This window comes from Talpa occidentalis, unplaced genomic scaffold (genome assembly GCF_014898055.3).
Source record: "Talpa occidentalis isolate TD23 unplaced genomic scaffold, MPIMG_talOcc4v2.1 talOcc4.8, whole genome shotgun sequence".
NCBI lineage: Eukaryota > Metazoa > Chordata > Mammalia > Eulipotyphla > Talpidae > Talpa > Talpa occidentalis.
Window position 1 is genome coordinate 53,659,513 of NW_023605194.1, and position 22,419 is coordinate 53,681,931.

The 22,419-nt window shown below is 37.2% G+C and overlaps 1 protein-coding gene across 6 annotated transcripts in view; it reads right to left on the bottom strand.

The window, feature by feature from the left end:
- The window catches only part of BICC1 (BicC family RNA binding protein 1), a 277,048-nt gene that overhangs the window by 17,265 nt on the left and 237,364 nt on the right, over positions 1-22,419 (bottom strand). For 5 of the 6 annotated variants that reach the window (XM_037497642.2, XM_037497641.2, XM_054689987.1 and 2 more), the window contains 13 exons: positions 20,182-20,340; positions 19,201-19,254; positions 18,577-18,771; positions 17,958-18,209; positions 15,778-15,909; positions 13,352-13,538; positions 11,371-11,532; positions 10,352-10,545; positions 10,072-10,204; positions 9,399-9,555; positions 7,371-7,536; positions 4,604-4,643; positions 3,763-3,917 (listed from right to left, as the gene is read on the bottom strand). In XM_037497642.2, coding sequence (XP_037353539.1) covers positions 3,763-3,917; positions 4,604-4,643; positions 7,371-7,536; positions 9,399-9,555; positions 10,072-10,204; positions 10,352-10,545; positions 11,371-11,532; positions 13,352-13,538; positions 15,778-15,909; positions 17,958-18,209; positions 18,577-18,771; positions 19,201-19,254; positions 20,182-20,340 — 1,986 coding nt within the window. The remainder of the gene's footprint in view (positions 1-3,762; positions 3,918-4,603; positions 4,644-7,370; positions 7,537-9,398; positions 9,556-10,071; positions 10,205-10,351; positions 10,546-11,370; positions 11,533-13,351; positions 13,539-15,777; positions 15,910-17,957; positions 18,210-18,576; positions 18,772-19,200; positions 19,255-20,181; positions 20,341-22,419) is intronic. The other variant, XM_054689986.1, reaches the window with a different exon arrangement.

A 22,419-nucleotide genomic window follows, 5' to 3' on the forward strand; every position in this document is an offset into this window, starting at 1 on the left:
CCTGTCTTCTCCGTAGTGTCACCAACTAGTTCTAACTTTAGGATAAGCATGCTAGTTGTTTCTTGGCCAAATACCCTTTATCTTCACAATGTTGGTCCTTCCTTGTCACCCAGGTCTCAGCCTGAATGTCACCTGCTCCTAAGGCCTGCTATGACCACCCAATCTAAAGCTGCCGCTAAAGCTGTTTCATATTTATCAGGGAATTATTTACCCAAGGCCTTCTTGATTATCTGTTTTGCATGTCTCTATCCATCAAAAAGAAAACTCGACCATCAAAGATCCCTTGCATTGTACCTCTAGTGCCTAGACAATATGCCTGGAATACAGAAGGTGCTTAATAGTTGTGGAATTACTGGCTCTCACAGATGCCTTTCCTTATGTCTATGGCAGGTCCTGTGCTGACTTTAGGAAAGGACATAGGGAAATGAAGGCCCCTGAGACTAAAAACTGATTTTTTCATTTAAAACCATCTTTTAAATTATGTACTTTAATCAAGATATATCCAATGCAGCTAGTAATTCAAAACTATGAATTGCTAACATAATGAGATATTTTATAATTTTTATTTATACATTGCATGTTTCTACATCTATCTATGTACACCTATATCTATACCTGTACCTATGTCCCTATCTATATCTATACACATATATACCTCACTAAACATGTTGATTTCTAGAAACACGGAGTAAAGACAAAATCTTGTGATATCTACTAGTTCATTATCTACTAATTCAAATACCATAAGAAGCATCTTGCCTCCATTCTTTAATTTGTAAAATTTAAAATAAAATCATTATTCTGAGGAAAATTAAAAACCATCTTTGTTCCTAATGCAAGATTTTATTTGCTCCAGAGAATATGTGCCCATTACTTATGCTTTTAAGGGGCAGTGGCAAAAAGGGAAAATCCCTAACCAAACCCTGTTATAAATCTATTGATGATAGAGATATTGCAGGTAGAAGCAGCCTTTTTGACCTTTGGTTGACCCTATAACAGTAAGTAGAAGGAACGTATTTTTGAATCTTGGAGAAAAAAAGTTTCAAGCTCCCTACTCCTTATCTAAAGGATCTCTTTGAAACAGGCTATTTTCTCAAAGCTTCCCTAAAACTAGAAACAACTGCTCAAGAGTAGCCTCTCGGTGATCTGAATATAGAGCACAAAGCATCAACTTCTTGCCCCGAGCAAGTTTCCAGGAGCAGGAAAGCCATGTGCTTCCATCCCTGGCACAGCGGGAGGGTCCACACCCATCGGAACCTATTGGCCAAACATGCTTCTTCTCCTACATCAGCACTCTACTCATCCATTTGGTTTTACTTTTCTTTGGAAAAGAATATGGAAAAAGAGTGTTTCTAGCCACCCTCTAATTTAAAAATATTAATGCTATAAGCAGAGATGTGTTCAATTTCTTAATACAAATTTGAAGTTCTCTCCACTTTTCCCCAGTTCCTTCTCCACCCTATGCTGTTCCCACATCCTATCCCAAAGAAACAATCCTTACTAATGCCCAGTTTTTAATCCTTCTGAACTATGAAGAATAAAGGGAAGAGCATAAACATGCAGGCAGGAACTGCTGCAGGGTATCAGGCCATGCCATGTAAGGGCCCTTTCCTCCCTGTCAACGGACGTGGGATACAAGAAGAAAAGTTCAAGTCCTAAACACCAAGGAAAATCCAGAACACCATTTCCAAAGAAAGACTGATCATATCAATGTGTCTACAGAGAACCTGAAGAAAAGCAGGTTACACGGTGAACACCCATGCCCTGCTCTAGCTGGGCCCCCTCCCCAGCCTCTTTCACTGAGAAGGGCTGCTAAACATCAGCCGGGAAGGTGGAAGAGGTGAGTCCAAGGTATCCAAAGCAAGAAAAGTCACAAGAGGGACTCCAGCCACTGGGTCTTGCACATTTCTGCCCACAGTAAGTGGTCTACTCATCCTGGGCAAATGCCGGAGAAGAGTCAGGGGGTGATAGCTTTCCACATTAGCTCCCTCAGTGTTACATCTCCAAGGTTGCCTGTATCAGAATCACATTAGGTTTATGCTAAAAATACACGTTCCTGATTCTACCCCACCCCCGTCTGATGAATGGCATCCCAAAGGAAGAATAAGCATACTTAGCAAACTCTCCAAGTGATTATTACACCTGTCCAGGTATGCCAACATGCTTCCAGATCACGTGCCTGTCACCTCTGCAAAATGCCCTCTAGCATAAACCACCAGGAAGCGCAGTATAAGGACACTCTGCCAAAATGAGTCTGACTCCTTTTTCTGACACATCCTCCCATAAACAAACGTAACTGCTCTGGGCTGCTGCCTCTTCATGGGGAAGTGTTAAGACTCAAGGAGTGAAGTTCCTCATCAAAACCGCAAGTCCAGGGGCGGCTGTCAGCCCTCTCAGCCCTACAGTTGACCGCTACATGATGAGACTGGCCATCGTGTGGTCGCTGTTGGGCTTCAATAGCAGAACTGAATTAACATTTGTAAAGGGTACTATTTCATCTCTGGAAATACAGAAACACAACCAGCCACCCAACACACCCCTCTGCCAAAAGCAAGGAGAGCGACACGGATGACCACAGGGGCAAGAGGTGAACGCTGCAGAGTCAGCACAGCGGTTGGAAGGTCTCTGCCAACAAAAGGAATTGTTTATTTTCTCTCTGAGTTCTAATGGCAGCAAAAGGAGTGTACTTCCTAGCACTTTGAAATTTTTCATACTGGTTCCTACATTCTAACTGCTGACGGGAACTTCAATCTTTAAATACAGCCTGCCAGGCTGCTACTGTAAGTCTGACAATGCGATTCAAAGGAAACTATTCTTTTGAGTATTTCAATCATATTTTCTTTTTCACTTACCCAAAGGAAAAAAAAAATAGTACATTTGCTTTTTCCTTTCATCAACAGTCTAATTTATTACAAAGAATATGGGTGGAGAAAACAAGGTCAGTCTACAAATGCTAGTTATTAGACTAACAATTATGAAACCCTTAACTAGTATTTGTTTTTCAGCCTACAGTTGAACATTGTGATACTTGGATTAATCATTTTCATCCACATTTGCTCTGCCTGATCTCCCCAGCATTGTGCATTTGCACTCACTCTGTCTCTCTAGCCAACCCCCCAACTCTCCAAGGCTTAGAGCCAAAATCTGATACCCTCAGATTGAAAAGGCCTGCTCAGTGAGTCCCGTGCGGCCTGGCTGAGGACTCTGGAACGCTGGATCCCTTCTCCCCGTGGCGAGGATGCCAGCTTCCCAGTCTCACTAAGGAGTGCAGCCAACATCTGGGAAACATAAAATTTTGGAGCTCTTGTTTGTGATACTTCCTGCCGTATTCCTGGCACATCTGAACACACTGGATTTTTACCTCATATCGGAAAACTTGTTTTTGTTGAATATTTGCCTTTTCTCCTTATGGTGGCTTTGCTAGTTGATTAAAAGGACTTTATATATATATAAAGTGAACTATTACATCTTCCCTTTGCTTACCTTTAGCCTTGCTCTATAATTTATGACACTGTCCCCGTAACAAACATACATTTATCCAAATTCTCATCACCTTAAGCTGATCAACAACTTTGAGAGAAGATATATATGTGTATATATAATATATGAGGGTGTCCATTTAATAGCAATATAAATTTCACATGAATAGAACTTAAAACCCAAATCACCATGAGTGACTCTTCCTTATGAAGAGGGGAGCAATGGTTGTTCTCTTTGTTAAGGGGAACGGGCAGCAAGAATGAGTAGGGCATGACTACAAACCTCAAAAGTGGTTGTCATTGTGGGCTTATAGGACACATGATTGGCCCTTCTCAGCTCCTTGATGGTTTCAGCTGGCATGGATTTAGAAAACCCCAGGCCACTCCAGGTATTTGTGGGTGTTCTGACCTCCGTCACCACTGGTTTCTTTAACATAGCTTTGGAAAACAGAATATAAAACAGATACTTAGTATTTTTAAATGTACTTATTAGATAAAATAATGAGGTTGTTTCTTTGACATATGTCAAGAAATAATCTCTAAGTACTATTTAACACAAAATGTCTTAAAATGTCTTCAGAGAACATTTTATAAAAAGGAATAAATTTAAAAAATCCAACAGTATGTTTTGATTGATCTAATATTAATCAACTCAACAACAAAATACAACCCAACCTCAACAAAATTTTTGCAAATTGCACCAAAATATCTGGATTTTTTTTTGAATATGCAACTTCTCAATTCAACCTTTTTTGGGGGGTTTATATCACATGTTTTTATTTTATTTTATATCTTTTACAACATTGTGTATTTCCTGTAAAAGTCCCACCACCAATTCACCTGTGAACCATCACCACAGTCCCTTGTGCTCTTCTCTCCCCTGTTGTGATTCCTCTACCTCCCCCTCCCTTGCAGAATGTCTGATTTATAGTTGCCTGCTAATTTTGTTGTTTTATTATTGTTGTTGTTGTTCTTGTTGTTCTTCCCTGATCCTTTATTTGGTTCTCCTATATTCCTCCTATAAGTGAAGCCTTTTGATATTTTTCTTTTTCCTTCTGTTTTAATTCGACCTTTTATGAATGAACTGAAAAAAGTAAAGTGTAGATCATTAATATTTCACATACCTTTGGTTGCTAATAGTTTTTTTTGTTCATAGTCAAAGGCCTGAAAATAAAACAGAGAAAATATCTTTATTATCAATTTACTCAAATGTCATGTCAATACTCCATGATTAGAGAACAAAGGTTTTGATTATAGTCCATGAATCCGACTGGGACACATGTTAAGTTTCACACCATGTGACAGAATCGAGTTACTGTCTGATAAATTTAAACATGTTTTCAAAACTAATTAATTAGAATAATAAATTACTATATCTGACTTTTAACTCATGACAATGACAAGAGTTAGAAATTTTCCTTAAAAATAAAATATATATCCAGTTCACTATGAATATTTAACACACCAGGACCCAGTATGTGTAATATAAAATAAATAATCTAATAATAGTTTTGCTAAGTTTCAAAATGATGTATCATCCAAACACTTTCAGGTTATGTACTGGCCTCTTTAGTTTCTCAAATTCCCCTCTTCATTTAGATAAAACATGGATGGGAAGGAATGGGATGAAATCAAGACAACTTGACATATTACTTATCCTAATTATAGTCTTTACTTTGGAAGTGAAATAAATGGCAAGTGTCTAGCTTTAATCTAAACTACATTAAGCAATATAACAAAATTAAACCTAGTTACCTTTTATTGCATGACTAGATGGCACCATTAAGCCTTTCAATTAACATTGAATGAGTGACTGTAACAGTCAGGTTTACATAAAGACCAAGGTAGGTCACTTTGTAGAAAATACTCCAGATATAGCTACACCTCAGATGCTAACCTAGTGTCTCGATGCCCAGTTTAAGGACTACCTAAGACTTGAATTCAGAATATCTTAAAGGCCTACCATCAATTGCTAAGAGTTCCTTTAACCATTTTCCCAAAAGAACTACATCATCAAATTATATGGAGCCCATATAATTTATTGTCTGAAACAGAATGGTTCTGAGAGTGAAATGTGCTACAAATAATAATTAGGCCAGGATAATAAAGGTAAACAGGGACAGTCTCAGACAAACCAGGATGTGTGCTTCACTCTAAGAACATAGCAGAGACAGATTTTTAGATAACATAGCTTTGTGATATTGTTCAAATCTTCTTTCTAAAATGGCATTAAGAGTTAACATCAACTTTTAATGATTAATATCTAATGGCAAGGTATAGAGAGATTCCAAATTCACTTGTTCAATAAATATTTATTGAGTGCCTTCTGGTAAAAGAGACTATGCTGATGAACCTTGTGGAAGAATACAATAATTAATCAAAAATAATCTACAGCCTTAAAGCACTTAGAATCTTAGCTGGGATGGGTTAGAGGGAAAACAAACTACAAAATAAATTAGGAAGCGAGATAAGTGTGACAAGAAAGGTGGAGACACAGCACTCCAAGAACAGTCAGGAGACAGAGAGATCATTCTTAGCTGAAGGAATCAGGGAATCTTCAATCTTTCTTCCTGTCAATGCACTGGGACTCTTATTGATCTCTTACTGATTGTAAGAGTCAGCTCTTCACTAATGGCATAAATTACATCTACTTAAGGTGAAACTCTATCACCAAGAACATTCTTACTCACTTTCAAAGAAAGGAACATAAAAATGTTTCTCTTTACATGTATCTTGATGGAAAAGAAGATGAGAACCACCAGATGAATGAAAAACATGAAGAGATCATGAAAGGGATTAGTTATTTCTCTCTTTTTTTTTTTTTTTTTTTTTTTTTTTTTGTGGGACCCAAGCCGGCGGCCGGGAAATGAACCAACTCTTTACTCAACCGCTGAGCCACTAGGGGAGGCCCCAGATTAGTTATTTCTTAGGCAAGAGAATTTTATTTCAGACAAACAAATCAATCACAGAAAATATAACAATTTTTTTGAACATTTACACTTAATAAAGGTCATGTCTTTTATAAAACTGTATTTAAAATCTCATGAAAATGTTAAAAGACAAAGGATTAAAAGACAGACAGGCAGGAATCACTGAAGTATAATACAGTTCCATGAATTAGTTTTTTTGACATATCTGTGAAAATGTCTTTGATTATAGGATTTTGTGAAAAGTTTTTCCCTTATTTTTGGAGGTAGCAGGATAGGAATGATAAATCTCTTAGTATGAAGTAGGTAAGTCTACCTAGTTATTCTAAGGTGAAATTAAATGAACACAGGATCTTTAAAAGCACAAATCCTTATTTTTCATATTGTGACCGATATGGAAATTGTTTAATGTAAAGGATGCTGGGTGCTTTGATGGTGGGGTTGGTGTGGTAACATACATGTGAGGAGATGTGACCCTCAGCCCCTAAAACATACACAGTGTTATAAACCAGTGTTATCTCAGTAAAGAAAATAATAAAGCAAGGCAGCTATCCCTCAAAAAAAAAAGTTAAATGACTATTAATTGCAAGTTGTGATGCTAAAAATTAAAAAAGTTTCTAACAATAATAAAAGTTCTTTCAATCAACCACACTAAAAAAAAGAAAACAGCTCTCACATTTATCTATAAAAATGTGTAAGCAACAGATGAATAATGCCATTTGAATAAGAGGTGGTGATGTAGAACATTTTAATATTATAAGCAATTCTTCTCCCTTGAGTTTAATTTTGTTAAGCTTAACCATTTCATTGCTGATGTTTATAGCAAAACAATTCCTAACTAATAAATGAGTTTCCATTTGCTTTTAAGTAGAGTACAGAAGGAAAACCCATTTCCGTTCTACTGCTCCCCTAACCCAGAATAACCTACATTTGGATATCTTTTGCATTTTTTTAAAATCATTACCTGCATGTTGATATATGAGGGCCGGGGGGCCAGGCAGGCCCTTTCAGAGTTCTGCTGGGCGGCGGCAGCACGCTCCGCAGCACGCTCACTCCCGGGGGCCTTCTTGTCAGTCAGGGGGCTTTCTGCAGAACTCAGTTCAGGATCTGAGAGCAACCTGTCAGAGCTGCTGTGAAAGAGTTGAAATTGAATACTCCATTATTATATTCTAAAGTAATGAGTGTTTCCTATGCACCCCAGTCATTATCTATGTTTAATATTTTCAACAACTTACATGTATTATCTCATTTAATTCTCCCAACACTGCTTTGAGGTAAGTACCAGCAATTCCCTCATTTTACAGAGGAGGGGAGTACCTTGTCCAAGGTCACACCTCTGGTAAATGGTAGTGCTGGAATTTGAACCCAGGTGTTTTGACACAAGAGCTGGTACTGAAACTATTTTATGACATATAGTCATGCACATTATAAATGGCATATATACTGTGCCACAGAACAGACATATAACACTGAGGGACAGGCCTCCCAAAAAAGTCCAGGGCAGGCTTTTCAACAGGAGTCACTTTGGCAGGTGGAGCTAAAGTCAGCTGACGTCCTGTGGGTTTTCAAAAAATCTGTTACCATTACCTTTAAAATGATGATTACCCACATTTAGGGTCATCTCCGGAAATAACCATTTTGTTGAAGAAATTTGTATTATAACTGGGCAAATTATCTATTGCATCTTGCTTTGTCATGGGTCACCCTCTGATTTGTTCATTATTATCTTTTTAATCATTCATAATTTTGGAGAATTTAGGAAAGTCTATTATAAATAAAGGGAGGACCAACGAGCTTTGCCTGACAAAAATTCACAATGGATTCACAGAGGACACTCTGAGTTGGAATTAAAAGGGCACCTACAGATCCTCCAGTGCAAAAGGCCAGCAGAATTCAGAGGGAGCAGCACAAGCAAAGGAAAGGGATGTGGATATTGGTTTTAAAGTCAATGTGTGACAGAAACTGACTCGTGTTTTCAAAATAAGTAATGGACAAATCAAAGAACTGATCCAGTGAGTGAATGGGAGGCTGAAGGCAGGGAGGCCATACTGGAGGTTGCAGTTGATTTCCTTAACAAGGAAAGGAGTGGGACTGGTCTTGAAAAGTGTCAATGCAGAGGGAAAGGCAAAATCATTTCTCCAAGCTATATCAAACAGTGGTAATTTGGGATATTAGTACCATGTTAAGAAAAACACAGATAAAGTGCATTTGCACTTGAAAAAATGGGAATAGCAATTATAAAACTGCAATTACAAAAGCAAAACAAGTTTGCAGAATAAAAGGAAGAAGTGGCAATATAGATGATATATGTGCCATAATTGTCAAAAGCTACCTAACTCTCAGGATATACAAGAAACTGTGAGACAGAAATTGGGTAGTTGAAGGTGGGTGGAAACAAAATCTTTTGACGTATAATCCTTTCATTGTTTCGCTTTTTCAAAATGTGAACAGACCATCTATTTGATAAAAAATAAAATGGAAAGAAACAGTAAGGATGGCACATGTATAACTGAAGTATAGGAAGGGAGCATTACATTCAATATAATATATGCACTTACATTCACTGTGATTGGTAAAAAATACCATGATATTGACTTATTCTTAACAAAGTTATCAATTATCTGAGAACAAAGGCAGCTTAATTTAAGAATTCAAAGTCAAATGAATTTACAGCGGGAAAATTTCAAGCAGTAAAAATTCCCTTGCTTATTATTGAAGAGCAAAGAGAATGTTAGAATTTCAGAGCAATATAGATAGTTTAGAGGACCGAAAAATAAACCCAAACAGCTACAGTGGGGAGGGACTATAGAGAAGACAGAAAGATTTATAAAAGTGAAAATTAGCAGTGGTTATTATGAAAAAAGGGAAAACCCATGGATATGATCAAACTCACTTTAACCAAGAAGCACTAACTATTGAGTTTAAAGCTAATTCAGCTCATTACACACTTTTTTTTCAATGGATCAGGGCTTTTGAAGGTTAAAGTACATACTGTAAGTGTGAGTTCTTAGTGCCATGCAAGAGTTCTACCGTCTGCCTCTTGGCACAGGAAACTTTAGATGGACCCATCATTTGTTTCAAGTCACCAGCATTCCCAGAATGGGAGGGGCTTCGAGGCATGCCGACTTCAACAAAAGCATCATTACAACCTGCAGAGGAGAAGAGAGAAAAGTGAAAATCCAAATGCCATCTTATAATCATCTGCAGTGGAAACCAGTCAGAATCCAACACAATGGCTGGAGACATAAGGGGAACAGTTCTTGGCTCCTGAGGACAGCTTAAGAAATTCAGGTTGTCTCAAAAACTCATGAGGAAATGTGAACAGAAGACTCATATTTTTTAAAGAATATTACGGTTAAAGAGTTTATAAAAAGAAATGCTTGACTTGAAGTAAAAAACTGCATGCACGTGTGTGTGTGTATGTGTGTGTGTGTGTAAAATAAATTGAGGCTGTCCTGCTACACAATTACATTCACTTTAAGTTAGGAAGTTATGTGGGAAAGAGATTACGTGCAAACTGTTGAATTTCATCCAAGATGTCAACTTTTTGCATATTTGAGGCAAAACATTCATGATTGCTTAGCAAACCAAAATCATGGCACAGATTTTCTACTATGCCCTTGATCAAAGTAAGAGACCAGACTGAAGTTCAGAAGGAAAGATACCTTCTGTGGGGCTTGACTTGGGAGATGCCTGCTCAGACACAGTGGCTTGTCTGGATGGATCAACATGATTCGCACTCAGTACTTTTTCTCCAAGTGATGAAGTGGATATTGCACCATATTTTATATTTGGAGACTGAAAAAAAAAAAAAGAAAGAAAAGAACAAATAGATAGGGTCATAATTTGAAAATTCACTTAGGTGAAGGTTGAAAGGAGCTACCAGTGGCTCAATACACAGAGCACGGAGCACATACTCCTGTACTCCTGGCTGAAGGACATTACCTGTGCGTGTCCATTTAAAGAAGCCGAGATTTTTTTGCCTTCTGTTTGCATACTGCTGATGTGGACATCAACAGGAGTCAAGCCAGGAGGGGGAGATGGAGCTGTGTGCCCATAGGTGGGGACTCCAGACAACAAAATATTAGTGAGCGTGGGGGCGGTAGATGGGATCATGAGGTGTGGTATAGCAGAAAAACCTGCAACAACATTTCATGAAAATTCAGACTCAACGACTATCTTTTCAATAACATTTTTGTTGCTGCAGATTTCAATGAGAATTCCATATTGATACCTCTCTGTACTTAACATTGGGCCTCCCTGGTGGCGCAAGGGGTTAAGACGCAACCTATGAAGCTGTCTACAGCCTCTGCAGCATGAGTTCGATCCCCTGGCTGGCCAGGGAGCAACCCACATGGCACAGCAGACCTCCCTTGACTCGCCTGCTGCTCCCCTCAGCAGTGTGCTTCGGTCAATCTGCCTGTTCTGTTCCCCACTCTGTCTCTGGTGAATCCTCTCACCCCCCACACCTCTGGCCTGTACCCAGCTCTTGTATATATAAATAAATAAATCTTACTATGAATGTTAAAGTTGTTAATGTTACTATGAATGTTAAAGTGGAACAGCACTGTGGAGAATATTTAATACAGACGTCTCACTGTACAGAGGAAGAAACTAGCAAGACTAAGCATGTGCAGGTAGCTCTCCAGCACATTTGTCTAACTAGAAGCCACATTTCTGAATGGGTCAGTGAGCTTCATGGGCCTTTGTCACTGCTCCCTGAATATCACGTGCTTTGTCCTACTCTGCCTGTCATGTTTGAAGGTTATGTTTAACTTTTATGAGAAATTCACTGCTTTGGTGTGCTCCATTTTAAACAATTTACACCTCAGGGAATTCCTGCTTGGCTGCAGTATGCTTTCAGCCATAAATTTTCCCTCAGAAACAAACTCCTAGAAAATTTTATTTAAAAATTGGTAATACCTAAGAATACATGTCTTGGATTATACTTAAAAGATACTGACCTGTAGCACTTGACGTATTAGCAAGAGGGGATGCCCATAACGTGGGGCTGGGGGTGCCAGAACTTGGACTTTGCAAAGGACTGACTGAGCTATTGAGAGCATTCAGGAGTGAGTTCGGGGTCGTTGAAGTGTTTAAAGATAAGGTGGTGGGTCCCAAGAGACCTGTAATAAATGAATAAAAAGTCAATATGGACAAGTTCAAGATTTTTAAATGCAGACAACCTAAATATTGACATTTGGAATGCACATTGCTTTTATCTAGTATTTTCCAAATATAAAATATGGGTGACATATTCATGACCTTCTTTCAAATATTCACATAAAATATTGTATGATACAACTCCAACACAGAACCCAGCTTACCCACAAACAGATGTTGGTCAGAAAATGGAAGACAGGCATGCCCAAACCAGGAAAGCAGTTTGGGCCATTCACTAGCACCAGCTATTTTGCATTCCACTCAACTAGCCAGAATGAAGAAAATTCTGCTCAAGTGGAAGCCTATTTTAATTTCTCTGAATAACTTACTGGTCACCTACTTACAAACAAACTCTTTTCAAAGCCATGACAATTAACAGTGGATGATAAAGGAATGCTTTCCTTCAGTAAAATGGCTCCGTCTGACCCATTTGCACACAGGTTGAACTTCCCAGAAGAGTATTCACACATATGTCAAAACACAACAGGACTTACTCGTGTCCCTCCTTCCTCAATGTGTATGAGAATCTCTTTCAAAAAATTTTATTTTGGTTTTTTTGCTTAAAAGATCTTTTAAGGATTTAATAAGTAATGAAATTGCCCTGCAGACATGTAAAATATATTCTGAAGTAAAATGCGGATTTGTATATAAGTTTCCAGGAATACTTAAAACATTAAGCTTTATAAGACAGGCACAGTCATGAAATCTTTTTATAAAGGGAATAACACTAAATCTTTGCTCGCTATTTTTCTGGTTAGTGCAGCAGGAGCTCAGTTCCTGCTAAGTTAACTGGCATCTTCTTACTCACACACATTGTGGTGTTATTATGAATCTGTTCTGGTATCTAATGGAAGGAACAACTTTGGGAGTTTAGGTTCCAAGAGGGGGGAACCCATCTCTACTGTCATGACTGGAATCTTAATCATATTATAACCATATTATATTTTTAAAGCAAGAATAGCTATTAGAAAAAATTAAAATATCTTTTCTGTTTGAAATCAACACAGAATGAGGCAGAATGATTTGCTAGATTAATTCACTTTTTATATTAAGGCTACTGAAAATGTACATAAAGTAGTGAACCTATAATAATTGTAATGTAGCAACTAACTTTGGCCCTTAGTTTGGGGAGTCATAAATGACGTGCTCTAAGTCACCCGATTAAGTCACTCACCCCACTTTCTTAAAGAACTAAAGCACGAAGATGATGCTGTTCTTTCATCTTTCTATTCAGCGTAGATATAAATACAAGTCCATTTGCTCCCCTTTGTGGCCGCAGGCTAGATTTCCTTTGTGTCTGGGTGAAGCAGGTCTACCTACCTGGGGTGACTGGGGTTCTGTTTGTTTTCACTTTCCCCTCCCCTGTCCTCCTCTCCTACAAATTTGCAATTACTTTTAGAAAAGCAAACTGGATAATCTTTATCTCCAGGGACTGATAGCAATATTGCAAATGCAAGAGAGAACAGACACATAAATTACAGTCAGGCTGCTCACTTCACTCTCAATGGCATTCTTAATTTAGGAGAACAAACAGAGCCACTGAAAATAAGTCAGACCTTTATTATTTATGCCAAAGTAAGAAGAACCTAGGAAACAGAAATTCATAGAGTCTAATAAAAAGCCAAAATGGATTGATTCAAGTTTTGTTGCTTTTCACCTGATGTCAGGGCCTGAAGAGGAAAGAATAGCCTTTTAAATGGAGCCCCAAACAGTAGAAAGAAAGGGAACTGGATAAGCATTTCCCCCAGTGACTGAGAAGTGCTATAATAATAAATTTTATACCTAGTCCAGTGAGTCCGAGGCCTGCTGAAGCTAAGATATCCAGGCTGGGACATGCCAGGCCAGCAGGGCACGATGCTGGGGATGGACTGGTTGCTATGGTAACCCCACTGCTTTCAAGTCCGAGGAGACATTTCCTTGCTTCATACATATTTAAGGCATTTCGTTCAACACTTTTCACAATCACAGACTATGAAAACACATAATGGGAAAGAAAAAAAAAGTGACATGCAAGTAATCCACCATGAATTGGGAGGTGGGTGAGACATGAATAATGATAATACGAATCCTACTCGGAATATATTAATGCTGCTTTCAAATCAATTGCTCTGTGAATTCTAGCCACTTAGTTCTTACGCTTATACCTTTTGGTAAAACCTTAAAATGTTAGTTAGCATTTATTGGGTGAGTTCTGTGATCCAGGCACCGTGACTGAAGTTGCGCCTATATCCCAAAGCCTTCTGGGGTGGTATTATTCATCTTCGGTGAGGATAAAGAACTTACTCAAGGTTACTGTGAGGGCTGGGCTGTGAAAGGCCCAGCTGGTGAAGGGGCGATGAGAGGCCTGGCACCCTGGTCCAGCTCTACAGCCTATTCTTGTTTACATCCTCCTGTCCTTACGTAGAGCTTTCCTCCTTTATGTCCTCTTTATGAAACAAATCAAACTTGTCAGCATACACAGACTGCATACAACAGTCACTTATGTTTGACATTTATGGCCTATTAACTAATCGACTTTGAGGTTCCACTATTTCTCAATGACGACCTATCTATGGCAAAGCTTGTGGTAAAATAAATTTCTAAACAATGTCTTTTATATTTTCCCTCCACAAACTCATACAGAAAACAAAAATGTAAGCCCAAGGGGAAAAGCCTCCAATGGACAATAAAGATAATTTGTGGCTGAGAAAGCAGTTAAAGCAGCTGGCCCTGGGAGACTCCCAGCAGTCTATTTTCCCCAACTTTTGCTCATTTCTAAGAAAACTCCAGGAATTCTTCCTGCACCTGTCCTTAGCTTTTAGTCTTGGTATCCGCAGTCACCCTAGTCAAGTCAAATCAGTCAAACGTGAAGCTTCACAATCTGTAAAATTTAATGTCCCATTCTCAAGCTTGAAACTCACTGTATCAAGTTCACTTAGAATGAAATCTGTGTTTTCCTTTAAAGTTTTCTCTGGAAGAAGGCGAGATTAATTTTCTTAACTTCGACAGTGAATAGCACCTTATTTACATATATGCAGAATTATACATAAAATATGTATCACTATGCATATATGATTCATAGCTCAGAAATGAAAAATCAGAAGTCATGACCACTCAGTATTTTAGCTATCATAACTTACCTACCTTCACTCAGTTTAGAAACCTTTTTTCCTAAAATTATTGTAAACTTCACAGTTATATTTTATAAATCTTTTATTTTAAGATAAAGAAAATCAAGATTACTGTAACATCTAATACCTAACACCCTAGAATTAAATGTTATTTTTATTCCTGTTTTTGTTGAAGAAATGGAACATTCCTTTTGCTTACTTTCCTGTTCATTTTTCCCTTCCTCCTACCTCAAAGGCAACTCATCCTGAACATGCTTTGCTCTTAAAAAAAGAGAAAAAAAGGCACCGTAGTACAAATTATTGTGCAACTTTTTTTTTTTTAATTCAACACCATTCTTGCCCCTTTGCTTCTGGTACAAAAGTGTCTACTTCAGAGTCTAGAAGTAGAATTGCTGGGGGTAGAGTATTTTCAGTGTAATTAAATGGTTCCAAATTGCTCTTCAAATAATGGCAATTCATACAATATTTAAAAAGGAACCACTTTCCTCATATTCTCACTAGCATTTAATACCATCAAAATCAATGCATTAATTTTTTTACTGTACATGTAGTTACTGAAATTTGGCAATATCTTAGAGGCAAGGTTCTGAAAAGGTTGAACTGGGGATACTTCATTACCTAAAGTATTTATTAAAGAGAATGGGCATCTACATTTTAAATTTCCAGAGCTAACCTAGTAGCTCACAAATAGTAAATTCACTAATTTTGGAACTGCATATATATACACACACACACACACACACACACACACACACACACACACACAGAGTACATTGCTTGGCCTTATTAACTCTCTCTTTAAGCATTAGTAATGCTTAAAGTTACCAGATTGTAAGTTAACAAACAGAAGTTCATTCTTTCCTTCTCATATTTACAGAAAAATAAGGGTCACAAAAAATTAATTCCAAAAAACACCAAATACATAAAGGAAAATGATGATCAGTAATGAGTCCTGTTACAAATTTATATTTGTGTAAAGTAACTAAACATATAACATACATTATATAGGATATTTATCCCCATGTATATGGGGATATATAGAATGTGACATGATGCCTAGTTCTCTGGGTCCAGCCCCAGATTTCCTGGGCCACTAACCTTGCTTGGCTGTTTGGGTTTTGGTTTAATGCTGATGAAGACATCGAGCTGTTCCATCAACTGAGCAATGAATTGTGGATCAACATCAATTTCTTCCTTCATATCAAACATCAACACAAGAGGCAGACAACCCTAGGAAATGTCAGAGTAGAAAGTGCAGGATGTGAAAAGTTATTCATGCAACCATTCAAGAATTTTAACATGCCCATAAATAATGCAATTATTTTACAGATCTAAAGAGTAAACAAAAGTTAAGCTAAATATTCCTTTAAAAAACTCAGACAACTGTGTGCAAATACTGTGAAGAGGCACAAACTATTTTTTTGGAAAACAAGATTATATGTGTCTTAAGTTTCTGTTTTCAGTCCTAAATGGTTTACCCACTCTCAACCTTGAAAATTTTGTCTATTCTCTAAATTCAGTTTTGTTAGTGATGTTTAGAAATTGAATTCTCACCCACATCAACAGTACTAATCTTGTGCATGTAATCAATCACTTAACACTTACAATGTGGCTTTTTACTGTCTCCTGAGTGAAACCTAAATATGTATCAGCATTTAAAGATCTCCACATTTTGGCCTGACTTTGCTTGAACAGTCACAGGTCTGCATGTCCACATGTCAAGGTCAGCCTCAGGACTCGACAGTGTTTAAACAGTTTCTGGACATTGGTATCTTAACTCATCGAAGGGCTTTTTCAACAACTATAAAGTTCTACTTCCGATGAAGCGCAAACTGTTCTTTCTTCCTAGAATAAAGTTAGCATTGTCCCATTTTAAATTAAAAAAAAAAAAACTGCCTCACTTTATAACTTTGCTTTTTCTCTCTGTGGAGAGAAAATTTTCTGATGCACAGGAGACTCAGTGCTAGCTAGGATTTGTACATAAGTTCCAGGAGACATTACAGTCAAACACACTAGGATTAAAATGAAATCATTTATGCTCCATTTGTAAGTGATTTTTGTAAGGACTTTTTATAGTGATTATATTTTAAAAATGGGATGACATTTAAAATAGTTTAAAGCTTTTAAATTTTCCTTTCCCTCTCACTTCTTTCAATAGTGTATGATAACCTGTCACATTAGATAGCAATATTATTGCCAGGAATGGTCAAAGTATGAATATTCGTGCAGTACTACATAGAATGCTTGAAAAAATTTTCACTTAACTCAAAAATAATATCTAAAGAAGAGGAAAAGCAGAAAATATGAAATATGAAGAGTAATCATAGTTATTTTTGGATATGAGCATGCTTCCAGACTAGCCTGACAAAGTAAGCTTAACAAAAAATAAATCATCCAGTAAATTTCTTAAAATTATGTATTATAATCCTTAATGATATAACAAGTTCTTATCTGTCAGAGGAATGGTATCAGCAACAGAGACTTGCATTTTCTGAAAGTTTCTCAAAAATAAATTCTGCAAGTTAATAATAGCAAAGGTCACACGGAAGCTGACTGTTTAAAATGTCACTAAAGGTCAGAAGAATACAATGGGGTTTTCAATAAGAATATTTGTGAGCCCATATCACTTCATTTGGTACAATTTGTTGCCATATATCAGTACGCACACTGGGTTTTTAGATGAGTATGGAAGACTAGAAGTATTGCAAATTATATATTGGAAGTGGTACTGAATTATATAACAGCTACTTTTCATTAACGCATGCCACTTAAGTTAATGGCTTAAATCACATATTTTAAAATTATATCAGATTTATGAAATGTGCTAATGTTTCATGTTACCAAAGTTTATGTCTTTGAGGGTAAAATTTTTATTTTTACTTTTTTGTTTAAACAGAAGACATTCTTTGTCAAATACAAACTAATAATACTATATGTCTGATTAAAATAATCACCTTCCATAAAAAATAGCCTATTATTTGTATTTACCTCTTCTGCATTTACTCTAAGTTAAAAAAAAAAAAAAAACTAGTAATAGTGGAAGGAAATTGCTCATCTCTGTGAAGAATTTAAGCCTCTGAGGTACTGTGTACTTTACTCTTGTAATTTCCTTTTACTAAGAAACTTCCTTATTGACCAGACTCCCAATGTGCCTGTATAAAAACCACATTTGCTCAGTGTACACAGCAACACACCCTGTAGCCATCAAGGTCACAAAAAACAAACAAACAAACAAACAAAAAAAACAAAGCCTGCAACACTCATTTCAGTAAACCTACCATGAGATATTGCCTTGCAAGACAGACAGACTCAATGGTGCCCTGGAGGTAGACGGTGGATTTCTTTTGTGGATTGCTGGGATCAGGAAAGTGGATCTGAGCACCTGTTCTCTGCATGATATGCTTAATGTTGCTTCCATTTCGACCCATCATAAAGAGATGATGTTGAGCTGCAATATCCAGCTGTGTGCTCACGGGGATAGCTGATGCCAAGCTCCCAGCAAGATGTTCCAACAGCATGGCAGTTCCTTCCTAGGAGAAAAGGGTAAGAGAGAAGAGGGCAAAGTGTGGAGGGGGCCCAGTGAATGGTGGTGGAGGCATAGGGATGTGGTAAAAGACATATGAAGAGGTGATCCTATGCAGCTCAATCATATTCTGTGTGGTAAACCTACTCTACTTCAATTAAAAAAAATAAGCAAACTGCTCCTATAGATTCACATACAGCAAAAGGGTCTATTGCAATTCTAATAGCTACAGAGAAAAACTCAACATACTCCATAAACTAGAATTAGTAATACAAGAGAAAATTCTGGAAGACAAATTAACTTAAAATCCTCTCAAACCAAAACATGCATGATGGGTATACTTAGGATGTTCTGAATTCATCTCAATCACTTACCTTCACAGCACTGGTGTTATTCTGAGACCCTCGCACTATGACAGTAGCACCATACATTCGGGAACGCTGTTTAAATGACACTGAAATGTTGTACGTTTGTGATATGTGCTGAATAGAGGGGGAATTAGGATCGGGAACCGGTTGAAGAATTCCAGCTATAGGGAGCTCAAACATCAGCACCAAAGGAAGCAGTTCCTAAAATGAATTGATGACAAACCAATCTACAGTTAAAACATGAGGCATTCAGGGATGTGTATAATTCATTCATTCTTTTCTGAAGGTGGAATTTTAAAACATAAATTGCTTCTGTTATAGTCATAGTTTGCGTAAAGTTTCTTTAACAAAAGAAGCCTTTTGTGAAACATGAGAATTTGTAACAATATGCCTATAGCGTTTTTTTTGCTCAGGCCAATTTTCCTCACTTTGAAATCATCAGAGCAACTGAGTCAGATAAAATTCAGAACATCCCTAACATCTTTACTACAGTAATATAACTTTCAGTTATTATTCCATACATACTGAACATAGGATTTAGTTAGAGATTGTTAAATTATGATATTTTAATGTCTTCTAATGCAAATATCACTAACACTGATTTACACTAGTAAAGTAATAAATAGTTACCCGAATTCTAACTCTGGCAGATTCTACTCCTGCCGTTTGTCCTGCTATAGATACCTGCCAAAACAAGAAAATACAGAGTTAGATTTATTTTAATTGAACCTGTGCCTGCTTTTCCAGTTATCTACACCCTTGTTGCTCAAAGTGTCCTCCAGGGGAAAAAACAGCAGTCATATTATCTGGGAACTTGTTGAAAATGAAAGATCTCAGGAACCAAGTCAGATTTGCTTAACCAGAATTTGTATCTTGACCAGCTACTCAGCTGATTTGTGTCAAATGAGCTACATCACCTTGGGGACTTACAAAAACCTCATAGCCCTCACCAGGCCACCCTGCCCTCACCCACTGTAATTGTTTGCATGCTCTCCCTCTTGTTTAAACTCTTCGCATACTAGATGAATATCAATACACAGTGATACCACTACACTAGTTTCTCAAAACACTGAATTATTTCCATACTAGATGGTAAAAAATTCTTGCTCCAACACCCACCACCAGTCCTCCCCTGGATTCATGCCCTGAACTTTCCCATGACAAATACAGGGTGGTCTCATTTATATGTGGTGCACAGACACACATAACAGAGGATAAGACAAAACCCAACCAATAATAAACTCTCAACATCTGACCGCAAAACTAGGGCAACTACAGAGGGAGAGTGGCGGGATGAGGTTCTGAGAGGGAAGGTTGGGTCACTGGTGTTGGTTAGGGTGTGAAAGTAAACACTTATAGAAGTTTGAACCTATAACCAAACCTACTTTACCTCAATAAATATAGTTTCAAAAAAAATAAAAAAATTATGGCCCACTTAGAGCTCATCTGTAAATGCAGGGCATCTTCAGTCTCCTTGCATTGGGACATACAATCTATAATATACGCTGTTTCCACAATTACTTTTTGTACTCACTTACCAAAAGAAACATGCACATGGAAAATTAAGGTTGTAATTTTCCCATAAATGTTCATGTGAAAAAAACAAAGCACCTGGTTGCTTTTTTCTGCTTGGTTATTCCTGTTAGAATCTGGAAAGTGGATGTGGCATCCTGTGTCTTCCATTACTTTTTTAATATTGTTGCCACCTTTGCCAATGACATGAGAATGTTCTGTGTGTGAAACATCCATCTTCAGGGTGACCCGATTGCTCTACATGGAAATAACATATTATCTCTTGAAGTATAAAACACTTAATCCCCCTCCCCAAAGGAACAGTATTAACAAAAAGTGACCCAGTGGAAGATCTTAAAGATTTCTTAATAAGATCTAATCTAATCTATAAATGCTTCATTTCTATCTATTTCCCTTTGGCTATTAAAAAAAAATTCTCATTTTAAGACAAATTTGTCCAAAGGAAAAGAAATATTTTTACAAAAATATTTCTTGTATAATAAATAGCCTTTAAATAAAGTCAGCTACAATTACAAATACTCATTTTTTGATATGCATTATTAATGAAACATTTAATCCAAACAGATGAAAACAAGTATGAAACTGACAATATGTATGCTAATAGAACTATATAATTAAAATGACAGAAAACTAGAAATAAAGTTCAAAACTGAATTAAAAATATTTACAAGCATTGTTTTCCCAATTTCTCTATCACTGCATGTAACTCTCTACAAAGTAAACCAACTACTGTTCTCACAGGTAGAAAGAAAAGCAAGGAAGAGGTCACAAATCATAGATATCTAGCAGTCAAACACTAAGTAAAACAACATAAAACATAAAATTACATTAAAACAAGAGGTAAATTCTGAGACATAATGAATAAAAACATTGTGGTCATATCAGAATTCATGCATTTAATCTGGGGAAGTTAACCTGTGAAATTATAAAATCTGACATGAAATATTTTCTCATTTACAAGATTGATACTGAAATTCTTCAGTGCTCAGAGTCAAAGTAAAGTCAAATACAATAAAATGTTAAAAATATCAAAAGTTTTACGTGCTCTGAATTCTTCAATTTTAAACAATTTTTCCATGAAGTACTTTGATTTTTTTTTTAAAGATTTATTTTTTAATTTATTTATACAAGAACTGGGTAGAGGCCAGATGCACGGGAAGGTGAGAGGATTCACCAGAGACAGAGCAGGGAACAGAACAGGCGGACTGACAAAATACACTGCTGAGAGGAACAGCGGGTGAGACAGGAGAGAGGTCTGCCATGCCATGTGGGACCCTCGCCGGCAGGCCGGGATCAAACCAGCGCTGCTGAGGCTGCAGACAGCTTCACAGCACTGCGCTCAATCGCCTGTGCCACCAGGGGAGGCCTAGTACTTTGATTTTTAAACTTAGGTCTTATTTTAGTTTTCTCTTTGAAGTACAGGAAAGAGATGCTCAATTTTGGAGAAAATTCTTAAATATTTAATAATTATAAAGTGAATAATTCTTAAGAATAAGAAAAAAAAATCAGAGATCATTTCATTGAGATACCAGATAGTAAACCACGGTGGTGAGGACTTGATAAATCTTCTGTCACAGTGTGGTGTTGAGCTTCATCTCTGCGTCTGATTTGAAGGCTCACAGTTCATGAATTGTCCTTTGTACACAATACACTTTTACTAAATGCCTCCCTCCCCACAAAAAAAGAACCGGACAACCTGGATGCCACTCTCCCACTTACCTATCAGCTATTGAATTCTGAGTGAATTCTGTGTTCATTAAGAGGAAGTGAGAGGGGATGGGGGTGGGAGGAAGGGGAGAGTGCATACTGGACTAAGGTGAGGACAAAGAGTGTTTCAGTGAGATGCCCACAGGGAGCGCAGGCAACTACCCTGAGGGGGAAATCCTATACTGTCAAAACACTATCAAGGATGTAAAACAATGATACTTCAACAAAAATAACAATTAAAAAAAAGGATTAAACAAGGCAATATGCTTAGCAAAGTGCCTGACATATAGTAATTTAGAAGTGTACATTAAAGAAAATTCTCACCAATGAGTACAAATTTTCCATATTTAAATTTTGCATTCCCTATTATTCCTCCATATATGTTCTTGTAGGGAAACCCTACACATGTATAAGAGAAAACATCAAATTTCACACCACCACACACACACAAAGAATACAGAGGAGCGACCTAGTTTTCTATGGGCATTAGAAAGGCAAAAAGGTTAACTCCTGCCAATTTAATCATGACCAATGTCTAGTTTCCGAGGATGGCACATACATACTTATGCACATATACATACACATGTGCATACATACACATATGCATTG